General features: G+C 42.9%; 1 protein-coding gene across 4 annotated transcripts in view; it reads right to left on the reverse strand.

Annotated features, from left to right (window-relative positions):
- Nucleotides 1–15968, reverse strand: part of Tet1 (tet methylcytosine dioxygenase 1) — a 126096-nt gene extending 110128 nt beyond the window's left edge. For 3 of the 4 annotated variants that reach the window (XM_071611220.1, XM_071611219.1, XM_071611217.1), the window contains exons 1-2: nucleotides 15776–15968; nucleotides 1803–3811 (exon numbers count right to left, since the gene is read on the reverse strand). In XM_071611220.1, the coding sequence (XP_071467321.1) occupies nucleotides 1803–3692 (1890 nt within the window). In that variant the 5' untranslated portion in view covers nucleotides 3693–3811; nucleotides 15776–15968. Of the gene's footprint in view, nucleotides 1–1802; nucleotides 3812–15470; nucleotides 15554–15775 lie in introns of those variants that run through there. The other variant, XM_071611218.1, reaches the window with a different exon arrangement.
- Nucleotides 15969–16548: the final 580 nt, after the last annotated feature.

A 16548-nucleotide genomic window follows, 5' to 3' on the forward strand; every position in this document is an offset into this window, starting at 1 on the left:
TGTGAGAGGCAAGACAGGCATAGAAGTGCATGCCTGTAATCCCAATGAAGCAGGAGAATGGCAAATTGGACATCAGCCTCAGTAAACTTAAGGAGACCCTTCTCTCAAAGTAAAAAACAATAAAAGCACCCCTCAGTTCAATTGCCTCCAAAAATGTGATAAGCAGTAGTTTTGAGTTTTAGCCAAGCTGTATAAAAATCTTTTAAGTAAATTCTAAATTAAATGATACTTTTACTATTATAGGTTCATAAACTTTCGTACTAAGACTTAATGTTTGTGTCATACTGAAGTTTACAAACTATTTTCACTTAATCACTAAAACCCCCTTGAAATAAGCAGAACATGTAGAAGTCACCCCCTAAAGATTGAGATGAAAGCTGTTTTATTGGAATGCCTCCAAGGCAAAGTTTGTAGCATAAGTATGCAAAAGTATTAACTCTTTCTTTCTTTCTTTTTTAACATTTTTTTAGTTGTAGTTGGACAAAAATACCTTTATTTTATTTATTTATTAATTTTATGTGATGCTGAGGATTGAACCCAGCACCTCACATTTGCTAGGTAAGCTCTCTACCTCTGAGCCCCAGCCCCAGCCCCAGTTTTAACTCTTTCAAAAGCAAAAAATTTAACTTATTTGGGCAGGGTTGTCATGAGGCACTGGGTTCGATCCCCGGCACCACATTAAAAAAAAAAAAAAAAATTAATAAAAGAAAGGTAGGGGCTGGGGATTTGGCTCAAGCTGTAGCGCGCTCGCCTGGCATGCGTGCGGCCTGGGTTCGATCCTCAGCACCACATACAAAGAAAGATGCTGTGTCTGCCAAAAACTGAAAAATAAATATTGAAACTCTCTCTCTTAAAAAAATAAAATAAAATAAAAAATAAAAGAAAGGTATTTGGGGCTGGGTATTGTGTTCACCTAAACTAAAAAAAATATATTTAATTTTTTTTTAAATTTCTTGGATTTTTCTGGGCTTCGAGGGAGTTAGGGAGTTAATGAATTTGTTCCACTCATATATTTTAGTCCTGTAACTTCCAAAAAAAGACGTCCATTAGCCAAAATGAGGCAGAGTAGAAATTTTAGCCAATCCAAACTTCATGCAATTTCCCTATGTCTCTATCAAATCCTATAATGGAAAACTCTATGTTCTAGTTTTCTGGGACAACTTCTAAAAGCGACCTAAGGCCAGGTGCAGTGGCACACACCTATAATTCCAGTGGCTCCAGAGGCAGGAGGTTTCCAAATTCAAGGCCAGTCTCAGCAACTAATCAAGGCCCTAAGCAATAAAGTGAGACCCCTATCTCAAAATTAAAAATACAGCTAGGCATGATGGTGCACACCTCTAATCCCAGTGGCTTGGGAGGCTGAGGCAGGAGGATGTAGAGTTCAAAGCCAGCCTCAGCAACAGCAAAGCGTTGACGCTAAGCAACTCAGAGAGACCCTGTCTCTAAATAAAATATAAAATAGGGCTGGGGATGTGGCTCAGTGGGTGAGTACACCCCAAGTTCAATCCCCAGTACCAAAAAATAAATAAATAAATAACACAGAGGGCTGGAGATGTGGCTCAGTGGTAAAGTGCCTCTGGGTTCAATCCCCAGTACCAAAAAAGAACAGTTTAAAAAAAAAAAAAAAAAGGCAGGCAAAGGCATCAGAGCACAAGACAATCTTCAAGTAGACCCACAAATTCTTACAGATAAAGCCAACATTTCACCAAAGTACGATGATATAGGACTGAAGCAAATCATCTCTGCACAGATCATTATACCCACATTGCAGTTGTCTCCCAAGCCTTTGACCCTTTGCTTACCTCCAAAGCCACAGATGGCTTCTTTTTCAGCTCCTCACATTTCCTCTTCTTGCAGATCTGATGGCTATTCTTTCTATTCTTGCAGTAAGTACATTCGCCACAGTTGTCCTTCTGCTGGCAGGGCTCACAGACCCCACATCGCTTTCGTTTCTTTCTTTCCAAAGTTGGTAGCAAGGTGGTAGAGGGAGAAGAGGTGGTATTGGCAACTGACACTGGCACAGATGTCCCTGTGGTGTTAACATCAGCCAAGCTGGTCATGCTAACCTGGGAATTTCCTCCTTCTGATATGCTGGGATTGGCTTGGGAGACTGGGGTCACACCCAGTGAAACAGGGGTGAAAGTGAACCCCTGAGTGTGAGCTGGCAGAAGGCTTCTTGGAACGTGCTTCTCATTTTCTACATTGCTTGCAGTTGTCCATGGAGGTATGGAACCTAACTCGGAGTTCGATGATAATTGAGGAGTGTGTCCTGAGCCCAGAGGCAAAACTGGCATAGCACTCTGGACCTCAAGCCCATATGGGACAGCGCTCTGGGGCTCAGGCCATTTGAGGTTGAGGGGAGCATTACAAGTAGCAGTTGGGTTCGGAACAATAGGAAGAAAAGTAGGCAGGTCTGGGGCAGCATCCCCAACCACACCATGCATTCCTTGTTGGTTTGGGATAGTACCAAAGACTTCTCCTTGGACCGAAATAGCACCAGGAATCTCTGGTGGGTCTGGGGTCTCACGGAGAGCCTCACCATGAACTGGGTTAGCACCAGGAAATTCCCATTGATGAGGGATAGCACTGAAGGCCTGTCTTAGGGCAGAGGTGGTATCAGGAACGTCCTCTTGATCTAGGGTAGATTTGAAGGCCCCTGGATGATCTGGTTTAGCACCAAGGGTTTCTGGTTCTGAGCCTGCCAAGAGGAGTTTTATTAGAGTGTTGGGATATACAGACCCACCAAGAGACAAGCAATTTCTAACATCTAATTCAGGTATAATCTTATTAAAACTGGGAGATGGGAAACAAGTAGGTTCACTCTTCATGGGTTCCAGATAAGAATCAGTTAGCTTCAGAGATTGTACTTGGGAACCCAAATCTTCTAACTGAATGGTACTTTCAGAGGTAACTTCGGGGGCTGATCTTTGGATTAAAGGAGCACCTACAGTGTCCTGAGCAAACATTCCAGGAGAATCACTGATACCATTTGATATCTGTTCAGAGAATAGTCCTTCACCACAATGTGTCCCTTCCAATGGCCCAGAAAGGATCCCTGCTGCAGGGCTACTATGAACGGGTACATGGAATTTGGTATCCTCTATCCCTTGAGACCAAGACTGAGTTGTCTCTTGACTCTCACCTTCAATTAAAGATGTATGTTGTACACTGATTAGATTCTCTATATCAGGGAGGATGAGGGGATCTTGATCTTGGATGGGGACCGAATCATTTTCTGAGCACTTTCCTCCCGTATCATTGACTACCTTATAGTCAGACTCATGTTGCTTTTCTAAACTCTTGGAAGGTGGAACTTTCTTGGATTTAGATGTAACCACTGGGGGTTGAGAAAGCCGCCTACTAAGAGAGGTGCTTCGGAGAGCCATTGTAAAGCCATTGCAAGTTAAGGACTCCGGGTTCTGAAAAAGAACCTCTGTCCTGTCCAAATTCATTCGGGCTGCTCCAGCTCTTGTCAGAAGGCTTCTGACTGGCGTAGGTGGTTTAGGATCTGTTTTTTTCTTAACATCTCCTTCTTGAAGGAATTGCTTTACTTTTCCAAGGCTCACAGTCTTGACAGATGTCACATTTTTGTTGGCTGGCTTGGATGTCTTCTTCAGCTGGATGTTTTTCTTTTTGGTTAAATCTTCCTTTCTGACCAATTTGGAAGGTTTTGCATGGCGGGATCGAGACATAGTTATGGAGTAGGAAAAAATGAAAGGACACAGGAAACAGAGTCATTGGTCCTTTGGAAAGTCTCACTTCTGCAGAGAATCTGGATGTATTGTCAAGTTCAGTTGCACCAGGTTTTGGTCTGAAATAATAACAATAACAAAAATATTGTAAGTCGTTCTCATTTGAAATAGAATATTTACTATTATTTGAAACTGAGGAACTGAGAAAATGTTTACTTCCAAAGAGAAGTATAATAGACACACACAAAAATTTATACTAAGGAATTCTTTGGTGTGTGTGGTTGTGTGGTGGGTACTAGGCATCAAACTCAGAGGAGGGAGCCCAGGGCTTTGCACATGCTAGTCAAGCAATCTACTATAGGCCAAAGGAATCTTTTGTGTGTGTGTGTGTGTGTGTGTGTGTGTGTGTGTGTGTGTGCTGGGGATTGAACCCAGGGCCTTGTGCTTGTGAGACAAGCACTCTACCAACTGAGCTATATCCCCAGCCCGTCAAAGGCTTCTTTAAACCTTGAATACACAATGCTCCTTTAGTTACTATGACAACTGATAAAAGTTGATGAAGTTCTTTAAGTAAGATAATCACACTAGTAGTTACATGTCATTTATACCTTTAAATCCCATTTGGATACTTTAAAATTTATCCCTAAACTGGGCACTTAACAATCCCATTGGTTTGGGAAGCTGAGGCAGGAGGATTGCAAATTCAAAGCTAGCTCAGCAATTTAGCAAGGAGGAAGTGCCCTTGGGTTCAATCCCTGGTACCAAAAAATAAACCAAAAACCTCTTGCCAGCTTCTCAGGAAGCTGAAGCAGGAGGACCGCCGAGTTCAAAGCCAGCCTCAGCAATGATGAGGCACTAAGGAACTCAATGAGACCCTGTCTCTCAATAAAATATAAAATAGGGCTAGAGATGTGGCTCAGTAGTCAAGTGCCCCTGAGTTCATTCCCCGGTATTCCCCACCCAAAAAAAAAAAAAAAACCTCTTAGGCTGGGTATAGTAGTGCACACCTGTAATCCCAATGAGGCTGAGGCATAAAAATTACAGGTTCAAGGCCAGCCTCGGCAACTTACCAAGACCCTGTCTCAAAATAAAAAGTTTGTGAAACATATACACAATGGAATATTACTCAACTATAAAGAAGCATGAAATTATGGCACTTGCGGGTAAATGGATAGAACTTGAGACTACCATCCTAAGTGAAATAAACAGATTTACCCAAAAATCAAGGCCAAATGTTCTCTCTGATATGAGGATGCTGACTCACAATGAGGGGTTCGGGGAATGAAAGTTGGACATTGGGGAATGGGAAGAAGGGAGTGGGGATGGGAATGGGAAAGACAGTAGAATGAATCAGACATAATTTTCCTATGTTCACATATGAATATACAACCACATCATGTACAACCACAAGAATAGGAAGTTATACTCAATGTTTGTATGATATGTCAAAATATATTCTCCTGTTATATAAAAGTAAAAAGAACAAATAATTTTTTTTATTAAATAAAAAAAAAAGGGATGTAGCTCAGTGGTAGAACACTCCTGGTTCAATACCCAGTACTGTGAAAAATAAAATTGTCTCTCAGACAGGATAAATATAGCTTGGAGGCTATAAATGTAGTACTTTGATAGCATAAGTGAAGACCTGGGTTAGATGCCAGACACCACATTCTCCCTCTCTACTTCTCTCATTCTCTTTCACACACACTCTCTCACACACACACACCTCTTACTCTTTCCTGAGCACATCCCAACGCAGGCAGAGGTATCATGTGCACATGTTCGAAAGCAAATCTGGTAAAGACAGAGGAAAAGAGACTAACATAAACTAAGAAACAGACTCATTGGAGATTCACTATTAACACTCTGTTCTAATTACAACCCACAAGTTTTGAGCTATTCACATGCAAACAAATAGCACAAAATCTCAAAGAGTTAGTATTAGCAAATCAGGATACAAATAAGACTCACAGGTCCAACAAAGATCTATTGAGTACCTACTATGTGTAAAGAAGGGATTGTGGTGGGCCCTGCCCCCACTCAGAAATGATGTCCCTCTTTTCTCTTTCACCCAACTTAATCCAAAGAATGCTGGTTCTAAAATCCCCTCCTCCAAGGGTACCAAAAGTCTCATGATGAATGCCTGTGCAAGGAAATTGAAAATAAGAAGAAAATGAGATTAGAACAATGAAACATACAAAGCAAGCAAATATTATTTGAAAGTAAGCAAGTAAAGAGGAGAAAGGGAAAAGGGTTAATCAAGAGCCATCATCAATTTTCTTTGTATCTCAGATTGTTTGCCCTGATTCAAAATAAGACCAAGCGGGGCTGGGGATGTGGCTTAAGCAGTAGCACGGTCGCGTGCGGCCGGAGTTCGACCCTCAGCACCACATACAAACAAAGATGTTGCGTCTGCTGGAAAAAAAAACTGAACAATAAATATAAAATTCCCTCTCTCAATCAATCAATCAATCAATCAATCAATCAATAATAAGACCAAGCAATTAAGCTGAGAACTGAAGCAAGCACCCAAGGTTCCAAGTTACTCTGGAGGCTTAAGTGGAAGGATCCCATGAGCCTTAGGAGTTGGAGACCAGCCTGGGAAACAAAGGTGAGACCATGTCACAACAAAACCTAAACCAAAACACGGAAGGGCATGAAATTTTGTGTACCTGTAATCCTAATGAATCAGGAGGCTAAAGCAGGAGGATTGAACAACTGAACATTTGAAGCCAGCCTCAGTAATGTAACCCAGTGGTAAAGTGCCCCTGGGTTCAATCTCCAGTGCCAAAAAAAGACCTATGGCCAAAGAGGAAGCTCATCATACTAATATATCCACAGTGTTTCTAAAGATCACAGAATCAAAAGCATGACAACAGGGGCTGGGGTTATAGTAGAGACTGGTCTGGCACTGGGTTCGGTTCTCAGCACCACATGTAAATAAATAAATAAGTGGGGTGCGAGAGCCTTGGAAGACTAAGACAGGAGGATCGTGAATTCAAAGCCAACTTCAGCAAGAGTTGGGGCACTAAGCAACTCAGTGAGACCCTGTTTCTAAAAATACAAAATGGGGTCAGGCGCCATAGATCACACCTGTAATCCCAGCAACTCAAGAGGCTGAGGCGGTGGGATGGCAAATTCAAGGGCAGCCGCAGGAATTTAGCAAGACCCTAAACTACTTAGTGATATTCTATTTCAAGGTAACAATACAAAGGTCTAGGAAGTGGCTTTGTGGTAAAGTGTCCCTGGGTTTCCTCTCCAGTACCAAAAAGTAAAATAAATAATAAATAAAAGGGACTGGGAATGTAGCTCAGTGGTAGAGCACACGCCAAGCAGGCAAGGCTTGCAGAATGGGGTTAACTCACAGCACAGCAAACAACCAACGAACCAAAACAGTAGGAGTAGGTTTATTTTTAAATATTATTACAAGGAATAAAGGAAAAAGTGGATAGTCCTTTATCATCCTCAAATTTTGTTTTATTTTTGGGTTCATAGATCTGACCCAGGAAATCCTAAGACCCACTGGTTGATTTAGTGACTGCAGATAGTTCCAGAAAGCTTTATATGTGCTGGGTGTGGTGACACATGCCTGTAATCCCAGCAACTCTGGAGGTTGAGGCAGGAAGATCAAGAGTTCAAAGCCGGGCTGGGATTATGGCTGGGCGGCAGAGCGCTTTCCTAGCATGTGCGAGGTGCGGGGTTCAATCCTCAGCACAATCAATGAATCAATCAAACAATCAAAGTATTGTGTCCAACTACAACTAAACAAAACAAAACAAAGGCTGGGGATGTGGCTCAAGCGGTAGCGCTTGCCTGGCATGCGCGGGGCGCTGGGTTCAATCCTCAACACCACATAGAAATGGAATGAAAATATTGTGTCCACAGAAAACTAAAAAATATTAAAAAAAAAAGTTCAAAGCCAGCCTCACTGAGGTGCTAAGCCACTCAGTGAGACCCTGTCTCCAATAAAATACAAAAATTGGGCTGAGGGCTGGGGATGTGGCTCAAGTGGTAGCGCGCTCACCTGGCATGCGTGCGGCCCGGGTTCGATCCTCAGCACCACATACAAAGCAAAGATGTTGTATCCGCCGATAACTAAAAAATAAATATTAAAATTCTCTCCCTCTCTCTCTCTCTCTCTCTCTCTCTCTCTCTCTCTCTCTCTCTCTCTCTCTCTCCTCTCTCACTCTTTAAAAAAAAAAAAAAAAAAAATTGGGCTGAGGATGTGGCTCAGTGGTTGAGTGTCCCTGAGTTCAATCCCTAGTACCCAATAAAATAAATAAAATAAAAATTTTAAGAAAGGGCTTGAGATGTGGCTCACTAGTTAATCACCTCTGGGTTTAATTCCATATAGCAAAAAAAAAACAAAACACAACTTTACACTTGAATCTGCTGTCACTGGCTATGTGCCTTTCAGCAGACCCCTTAATTAAGTCCATATTTCTTCATCTGAAATTAGGTTGTTGTGAGGTCTCAGTGGGCTCCTACAGGGGAAAACCCACTTGTGATATCAGAGGTTGAGAGATGGGGAAGGTGGGAGGTAGGTTAGGAAAATGAACTTCGGAAGTAGACACACCTGGGCTGTTTTCAGTTCAGAAAATTACTAGGGGCTGGAGATGTGGCTTAAAGCTTGCCTAGCAGGTGTGCGGCCCTAGGTTCAATCCCCAGGAAAGGAAAAAGGTGAAGGATTATAAAGTAAAGACCAAGTACTTTAAAGACCAGAAGAAGTATCTCTGTGTCATAATTGAATCAATTCCCTGATGCCTCTGATTTCTCAAATCTTTCCCAATTGATTGGCCACAATGTGAGAAATTCCACATGCCTATAATCCAGGCAGGAGAGTCACAAATTAGAGGTGATTTAGCAAGATGTTGTCTAAAAATAAAGAATAAAAAGAGATGAGGATGTTGGTCAGTGGTAAAGCTTTCCTGGGTTCAATCCCCAGTACCAAAAAGAAAACTAAAGATCCAAAGGCATTCCAATTTCATTTTCCAGAAAGTCAACAATACCTTTCTAAGAATGCTTTCTTATTATGAAAAACAATCCATTCCAATCTCTAGAAACTATTTGTTTCTGAGGGGTAGTGCCAGATACTGAACCCAAGAGCACATAACAACGGAGCCACATCCTCAGTCCTTTTTATACTTTATTTTGAGACAGGGTTTCGCTCAATTGCTGATGTCCTCACTAAATTGCTGAGGCTGATTTTAAACTTGCAATCCTCCTGCCTCAGCCTCCCAAACTGCTAGGATTACAGTGTGCCACCATGCCTGGACAATTTTTAGAAACTTATATCACTGGAAATATGCTTCATCTCCTGTATTAAGATTGCAATGCTGGGCTGGGCTTGTGGTTCAGTGGGAGAGCGGTTGCCTAGCATGCGTGAGGCACTGGGTTGGATCCCCAGAAAGAGAGGAAGAGAGAAAGAAAGGAAGAAAGGTATTGTGTTCATCTACAAGTAAAATAAAATTTTTTTAATGCAATACTAAAAAATTATTATAAGCATATAATCTAGGTATTGTACTCAGCCATGAAAATTCAAATTTATGTATGTAATCTGGTGTCCTGGGATCTGTTTGTGAAAGCAGTTTATAAGCTGTCAGGGATCTGTTTGTGAAAGCAGTTTATAAGCTGTTTATCTGTCTCCTCTATCTTCTATTCAAGAGTCTTAGAAATTCAGACTTATAATTAAGAGAATGTTTACTAATCAAACCTTACCTCTTAAAAAAAAAAGTCTGCCAAGGAAATAGAAAAGGTAAGAGCAACATGGATTGGAAGATGTGGACTCTTTAAAATGAGGGTTCCTTAATTTTAGCACCACTATGAAATGCAACCTTCTTTTGTGATAAATTAAGGTGTCTGAGGGGCTGAACTCTTTAGGGTAGGACAGCAAACCTTTCTTGAAATTTTCAGAGGGGAAAAAAAAAGACAATGTTCTCCATTCCATAAAATATGTTCATAATTAAATATGGAATTATCCCCACAGAGCCCCCGAAGTTAAATTTCACTTTTAATTTACAAACATTATTAAATGTATCACTTTTAGTGATTTATTTATTATATAATGTTTAACCCATACAAACAGGTAAATTAGCTCGGGAGTGTAGCTCAATGGTTGAGCACTTGCCTAGCATGCTGAAGGCCCTGTGTTAAATACCCAACACACACACACACACACAAAAGTAAAAATACAAGTGTATTTCCAGACCCCACCACCCTGATGAACTAAAACATCTCTTTATTTATTTTTATGTGGTGCTGAGAATCGAATCCATGCCTTACACATGCTAGGCAAGTGCTGTACCACTGAGCCACAACCCCAGATCACCCTGAACTACACTCCCAAGCTAATGACTATTTCTAATAGTCATATCATTTTTTCACTACTCTTTCATAACTCCACTTTCATTTTTTACTTATTTAAGACTGACTTCCTAAACCCTATCAGTTGTTTGGTATCAGGGATTAAAGTCAGGGGCACTTGCCCACAGAGTCACATCCCCAGCCCTGTTTTGTGTTTTATTTAGAGATAGGGTCTCATTGAGTTGCTTAGTGCCTTGCTTTTGCTGAGGCTGGCTTTGAACTTTCATTCTGCCTCAGCCTCCTGAGCCACTGGGGTTCAGGGCGTGCACCACCACTCCTGGCTTCATTTTTTAATTTCTAATGAAAACTGATGTTTCAGTATTTCTCAAAAGCAGTTTTATTCTAACCTAGAAGATTTTCAAGAGTCTCAGTGCTACGGGGATAGCTTCATGAAAATATAACCTGAGCAGAAAATATGACTGGTGACCCTGTTGTTAAATGCACATACTGGACCCAATGTGGGGAACTATATGCAATTAATAGACACCATTCTGTGAGTTCCTATTGTCCTGGAAGGGAAAAACAAAACAAAAACCTATTCTTGCCAGGTGTGGTGGCTCAGGCCTGTAATCCCAGCAGCTAGAGAAGCTGAGGCAAGGGAATTGCTAGTTCAAAGTCAGTCTCAACAGCTTAAGCCTAAGCAATTTTGTGAGAACCTGTCTTAAAATAAAAAAATAAGATCCTAATTAGAATGAGTTATACTCCATATATGTATGATGTCAAAATACACTCTACTGTCATGTATATCTTAAAACAACAAATTTTAAAATCTAATCAATAAATAAATAATAAAAAGAGACCCGGCGCAGTGGCTAAGGCCTGTAATTCCAATGGCTTGGGAGGCTGAGTGAGACAGGAGGATAGTGAGTTCAAAGCCAGCCTCAGCAACAGAGAGGCACTAAGCAATTCAGTGAGACCCTGTCTCTAAATAAAATAAAAAAATAGGGCTGGAATGTGGCTCAGTAGTGAAGTGCCCCTGGATTCCATTCCTGGTACCAAAAATAAATAAAAAGTAAAGAGTTTGAGATGTGGCTCAGTGGTTGATCCACCTGGGTCCTTAAAAATCTAATCAATAGGGGCTGGAGTTGTAGCTCTTTGGAAGAGAGCTTGCCTAGCATGTGTAAAACACTGGGTTCAATTCTCAGCACCACATACAAATATATAAAAATAAAGATCCATCAACAACTTAAAAAAAATCTAATCAATAAATAAATAATAAAAAGAGACCTGGCACAGTGGCAAAGGCCTGTAATTCTAATGGCTGAATGCAACAGGAGGATCCTGAGTGAGTTCAAAGCCAGCCTCAGCAAAATTGAAGCAATAAGCAAGTCAGTGAGACCCTGTCTCTAAATAAAACACAAGAGGGCTGGGGATGTGGCCCAGTGGTCAAGTGCCCTGGAGTTCAATCCCTGATACCAAAAATAATTTTAAAATAATAAGAAATAAGTGGCCAATTCATACTTTGAGACATAAAAAGACAATATTAGCCAAAAATAGAGAATAAAAGATTAAGGACAGAGTGGAGGAGCTTCAGTGCTCCACTGGATTAGCTGGAAGTACTTATAAGACAGAGTAGAGAACTATGACAGCAGGCCCTGGGTAATCATGATAACCATGGCTTGTATAAGAGTCTGCTATAGGGCTGGGATTGTGGCTTAGAGCACTCGCATAGCACAGGCGCCACTCAGGTTCGATTCTCCGCACCACATAAAAATAAAGGCATTGTGTTGTGTCCATCTACAAAAAAGAAAAATTCTCTCTCTTAAAAAACGTCTGCTATATATATTTTGTACTGGGGATTAAGCCCAGGAGTGTTTTTACCACTCAGCTACCATGCCCAGTCCTTTTTTCCTTTGGTACTGGAGATAGTGAACTCAGGGGTACCAGATCATTGAGCCACATCCCCAGCCGTATTTTTTTTTTTGTATTTTATTTAGAGACAGGGTCTCACCAAGTTGCTTAGCACCTCACCATTGTTGAGGCTGACTTTGAACTTAAGAGCCTCCTGGGCTGGGGATGTGGCTCAAGCGGTAGAGTGCTCGCCTGGCATGCATGCGACCCGGGTTCCAGCCTCAGCACCACATACAAATAAAGATGTTATGTCCTCCGAAAAACTAAAAAAAATATATATATATATATATATTAAAATTCTCTCTCTTAAAAAAAAAAAAAAAAAGGATCCTCCTGTTTCAGTCTCCCTAGCCCCTGAGATTAGGGCAGTGTGCCACAGTGCCAAACCCATTTTATTTTTTATTTTGAGACAGTCTCGCTAAGTTGCTGAGAGAGGCCTCAAATTTGTGTTCCTCCTGCCTCAGCCTCCTGAGTCACTGGAATTGGAGGGTTGTGCAACTGTGCCCAGTTAATTATTTGCACATAATTAATTTAAACTTAACTAACCAAACTAGTCAACAAATAGAATTAGAATTTTCCCCTCAATATTATTTTAACTTATTAAGTGATGAAAGTCTTTCTGTAGCCATTCTGCAGCTACATTCTTTTTGCTTGAAGCAAAAATAATTCACAATAAATTTGTTAATTTAAATATCAAAAAGTCTGTCCCTAAAAGGAACCTTTTCCTACAATTATTAAAATAATCACCTTGCCTATAAAATGAAAGACTGCCTTCCTAAGCCCTATGGGTTGTCTACAAATTGCAATACTGACAGCATCATGACAGAAAATCTTCTTCTACCCACATCCCTCCCCTTTCTGGATCTCCAGAAGTCTCCTGGGCAGGAAGTGGCCGAACTGATGTAACCACCCAGCCCGCATGTCAATTTAAAATTACACTGCAATCCTTCCCACTACCAGCTGTAGCCAAAAAAGTGGTATTTGCATACACAGAGCCAGTTGCAAAAAAAAAAAAGAGTGCCGATTTCAGTCTTTCCATTCAGCTGAATAGACTTCAAGTCTCTTGCACTCGACCGAGAAAAACAAGACTTCAAACTTTTCTTTTTAAAAGCACCAGCTAGCTCAGTTTCCTCCAGAAACTAAGTTCTACACAGAAAGGAAGAGGAGGCCAGGGACTGCTTGCTGTTCCTAGATAGTTTTCTACCACAGGAAGTGTGAGAGAGCCCCACACAGGGAAAGGCTGTTCAGGGAGAGTCACTAGCATGCCAGCAGATTTATTCAAAAGCTCCTTCCATATGTAAAACACCCCTGCTGTCCTGCTGAGAGAGGGGGGGAGGACCCAAAAAGGGCCAGGGAAAGGATAAAATGGAGGTAAAATGGCCCTTCCAAAGACATAAAGCACATAAAGAAGAGTAGAGAGTGTAAGAAGGAGTAAAATGTCTAAAAAGAAAGGAAAAGAAATGTCAAATGACTAAGTACTGAGGAAAGGAAAGAAATTTATGGTAATAAGCTAGAAAATATACATACATATATATAAAATAACTAGATCAAAAGGCCTAAGACTAAAGGTAGGGCAAAGGTGGGGAAAGAAATTAAATGTGCAGGGAAGGAAAGGTACAGATGTACTGAAGAAGGCAGGGGAGAGATAGGACAGACCAGATAAAGAAGGCTGGAGAGGGAGAGAGAAACAAAGGGCAAGGAGAGTGGAAATCCAAACTCAGACTCATCCCTTCCGGAAGACCAGCACTGAGAGAAATAGTTAACTCATTAAAATGTTAAGTAGAGTTGCAAGAGAGGGCCGCCAACCATTGCAAAGAAAAACGGACACTGTATCCCGTGTTCCATATCATCTTGATTCTTAATTTAATTTAAACCATAATTTAGTTAAGACAGAGAGGTTGACAATCTAATTAGAATCCCTAAATTGGGGAAAGCAGGGACTTTGGTTTTACCCCGTGCAACCAATACCTGTAAAATCAGGAAACGCACCAAACAAAGAAACCAAACCAAACCAAACCAAACAAACAAACAAACAAAAACCCACCGTAAAACAAAAAACAAAATAATCAATGTAATTCCAGTCTTTTGGGTTTTGGAAATAATAATCTCCAAGCATCGCCTTTTACCCATTTCTCATCTACGTGTACCGCCCCATCCCGGTTTAAATGCTGTCATAAATTCATAATTTGCTCCAAATAACCCTTGCTCTAGCTTGTCATATGATTTTAGTATCCCGGGGCCTAATGAAACCAATGCCTTTATTTTACGTCTAGATTGGGGGGCTTGAGAGAAGGACCTGAGATTGCTGCTCTCTAGCGCCTCCCTTCAACCCATCCCGGGTGGAGCACGCAGCTCACAGCAGACCCAAGGCTCTGGATGCATGTTTCCTTGCTGGAAGGTCTTTCGGCACGTTTCAAACATTTCTTCCTTAACCGATCATTATTACTATGAGACAGTATAGAGTGGAACCTGGGAGGAAGGCAACTAAGTGACCTGTGCATGCTGGTTGGTTAATTTGGGAGGACGAAGGGCGGGGGGCGGATAGAATCCCACTTCGAGCAGATCTACGACACACGATATTTACTTGTTCAGAAATGCCCAACGTGTGTTCCCGTTTCACGCGGAAAGATTACTGGCGCCGGCCAGTTATTTTCTGATCACTTCTTGTACAGATAAATGAATTGTGGTTCTAGAGGATGAAATCAAGCAGGGGTGTGGAAGACAGGGAAGAAGTGAGAGGAAAGGAGAGATAAAGAAAAAGAGAGTTTTAAAATAAAATTTCCCTGTCTTGGCACGAGAATTGACGGCAGCCTCTGCGGCCCCTTGCCCTGGGGCTGGGACAGGGCCCGCTCACGTGCTGCACGGCCTGTCCCAGGCACCCAGCTCCGCGCACCTCCCACCCTCGGGGCCCGCTCCGGGATCCCGCCTGAGTAGGACTAATGGGAAATCATTGCCAGTGCGATTGGCGACCGGGAGAAGCTCTTAAAAAGAGTTTTTCGAAAGTCTTTTGACAATATGCATCTTCTTTCCCCAATACCCTTCTTCCCTGGTCCATACAGCTCCAGGTCAACCCCTAACAAGACTCCCCATTGCCTCCATTCCAAAAAGCTCACCCCTGAAGTCCCCTCCCTGAAACACTCAGAAGGCAGATGCCTTAATGTTTTCCTTAGCAATCTGTCCGCTAAAGAAGTATGGGGAGGAAAATTATCGTTACTGGGACGCTCGAGCACCGGACAGCCCAGATCTCCACTCTCAACTTGCGCTAACTCTTGTCTCTCCTCCCCCTCCAGAGGCTCCCGGACCTCTGACCTGCCCAAGAAGCTAGCTCTGCCGTCTCCAGAACGTTCAGGGATCTCCCCCAGGCTACACTTGCCCTCTCCCCGCTACCCGATTTCCAGTAGACCCCAGGGTCGGGGCCTCATTTGGCCCTGCTGCCCCCACCCCGCGCGCGGCCGGGCCTCCGGGCCGGGAGGCAAGGTTCTCCGCCGGGGGCATTGTTTACCACCCTCAACAAAAGCGCCCCGAGCTCCCGGAGTGGGGGGTCGTGCCGGGGAGGGGGCCCACCTCGGAGGCTACCCGGGAGTAGCGGATGCCAAGCCCCGACCATGTCCAGTCCAAGCAGAAAGCAGCCCCCAGCAACCTTCTGAGGCCTCTGAGTAGGAGTCCCCACTCCCCGCACTCTTGCCCTCTGCCCTGGCCCCAGCTCACCACTGCCTGGCTCCAGATACCAAGGCAGCGCATGTCGCGGGTCTCCAAGCCAGCACCAGCCCTCGGGCAAACTTACAAATTTCAGCTGGTACCCACAAACTTTGGAGTCTAGGGCCACTTAGGGCGCGAGGAGTGCGGGATGGCCCCTGGTGAACGCTTACCTTCCATCACGGTCAGGGCCCGAGCACTCGGGGTGGGCAACTGCTTCCGAAAGATCCCCAGAGGAGAGGCAGGTAAAGTTGCATGACTGGGGCGGGGCAGAAGGTGTCCCGGGGGGCAGACCCGGGAGCAGAGGGGCCAGTGGCTGCGCGCGCAAAACCGCGCCGGAGCGAACTGCGCGGCCACTCCCCGCCAGGTCAGCCCCCCGGAGCAGCAGAGTCTCCCCAGGACAGACCTCAGGGAGTGAAGCTGGGGCTCTGCCTTCGCTGGACCCTGCACCGCTGAGCGAGAGGCAAAACGCGAGCTGGATTTCCCCAAATCGGAGTTGGACTCCCCTCTCGACCCCTCCTCCTCCCCTTCGCCTTCCTTCTCTTTCCCAATATACTTTATTATTATTATTATTATTATTATTATTATTATTATTATTATTGTCAGAGGAGAGCGCTGAAGACGTAGTAGAGAAATGTTAAAATTTTCTTATCATTATCTTTATTCTGAGGGGCACTCCGGCTAAGATAAAAAAGTTTTGAGAAGATTACAAGTGAATACTCATAGGGGGTGCCAGGTCAGAAATGACAACGTTGAGCAATATCTTGGTCGGGAGCAATGGAAAACCTCCTCAACACCAAAGAGAAACCAGATGAGTGTTGTATTCCTTGACTCAGTGCTTGATGTCTGCAAAGGTCACCATAATATTTTTGTTAGTTATTTGGCCTTGGACCTTGCCGATGGTCTTATTCACTTTGTAGATGAAGAAATGAAGCCACAGGAGAAG

Source organism: Marmota flaviventris, chromosome 4 (genome assembly GCF_047511675.1).
Source record: "Marmota flaviventris isolate mMarFla1 chromosome 4, mMarFla1.hap1, whole genome shotgun sequence".
Taxonomy (NCBI): domain Eukaryota; kingdom Metazoa; phylum Chordata; class Mammalia; order Rodentia; family Sciuridae; genus Marmota; species Marmota flaviventris.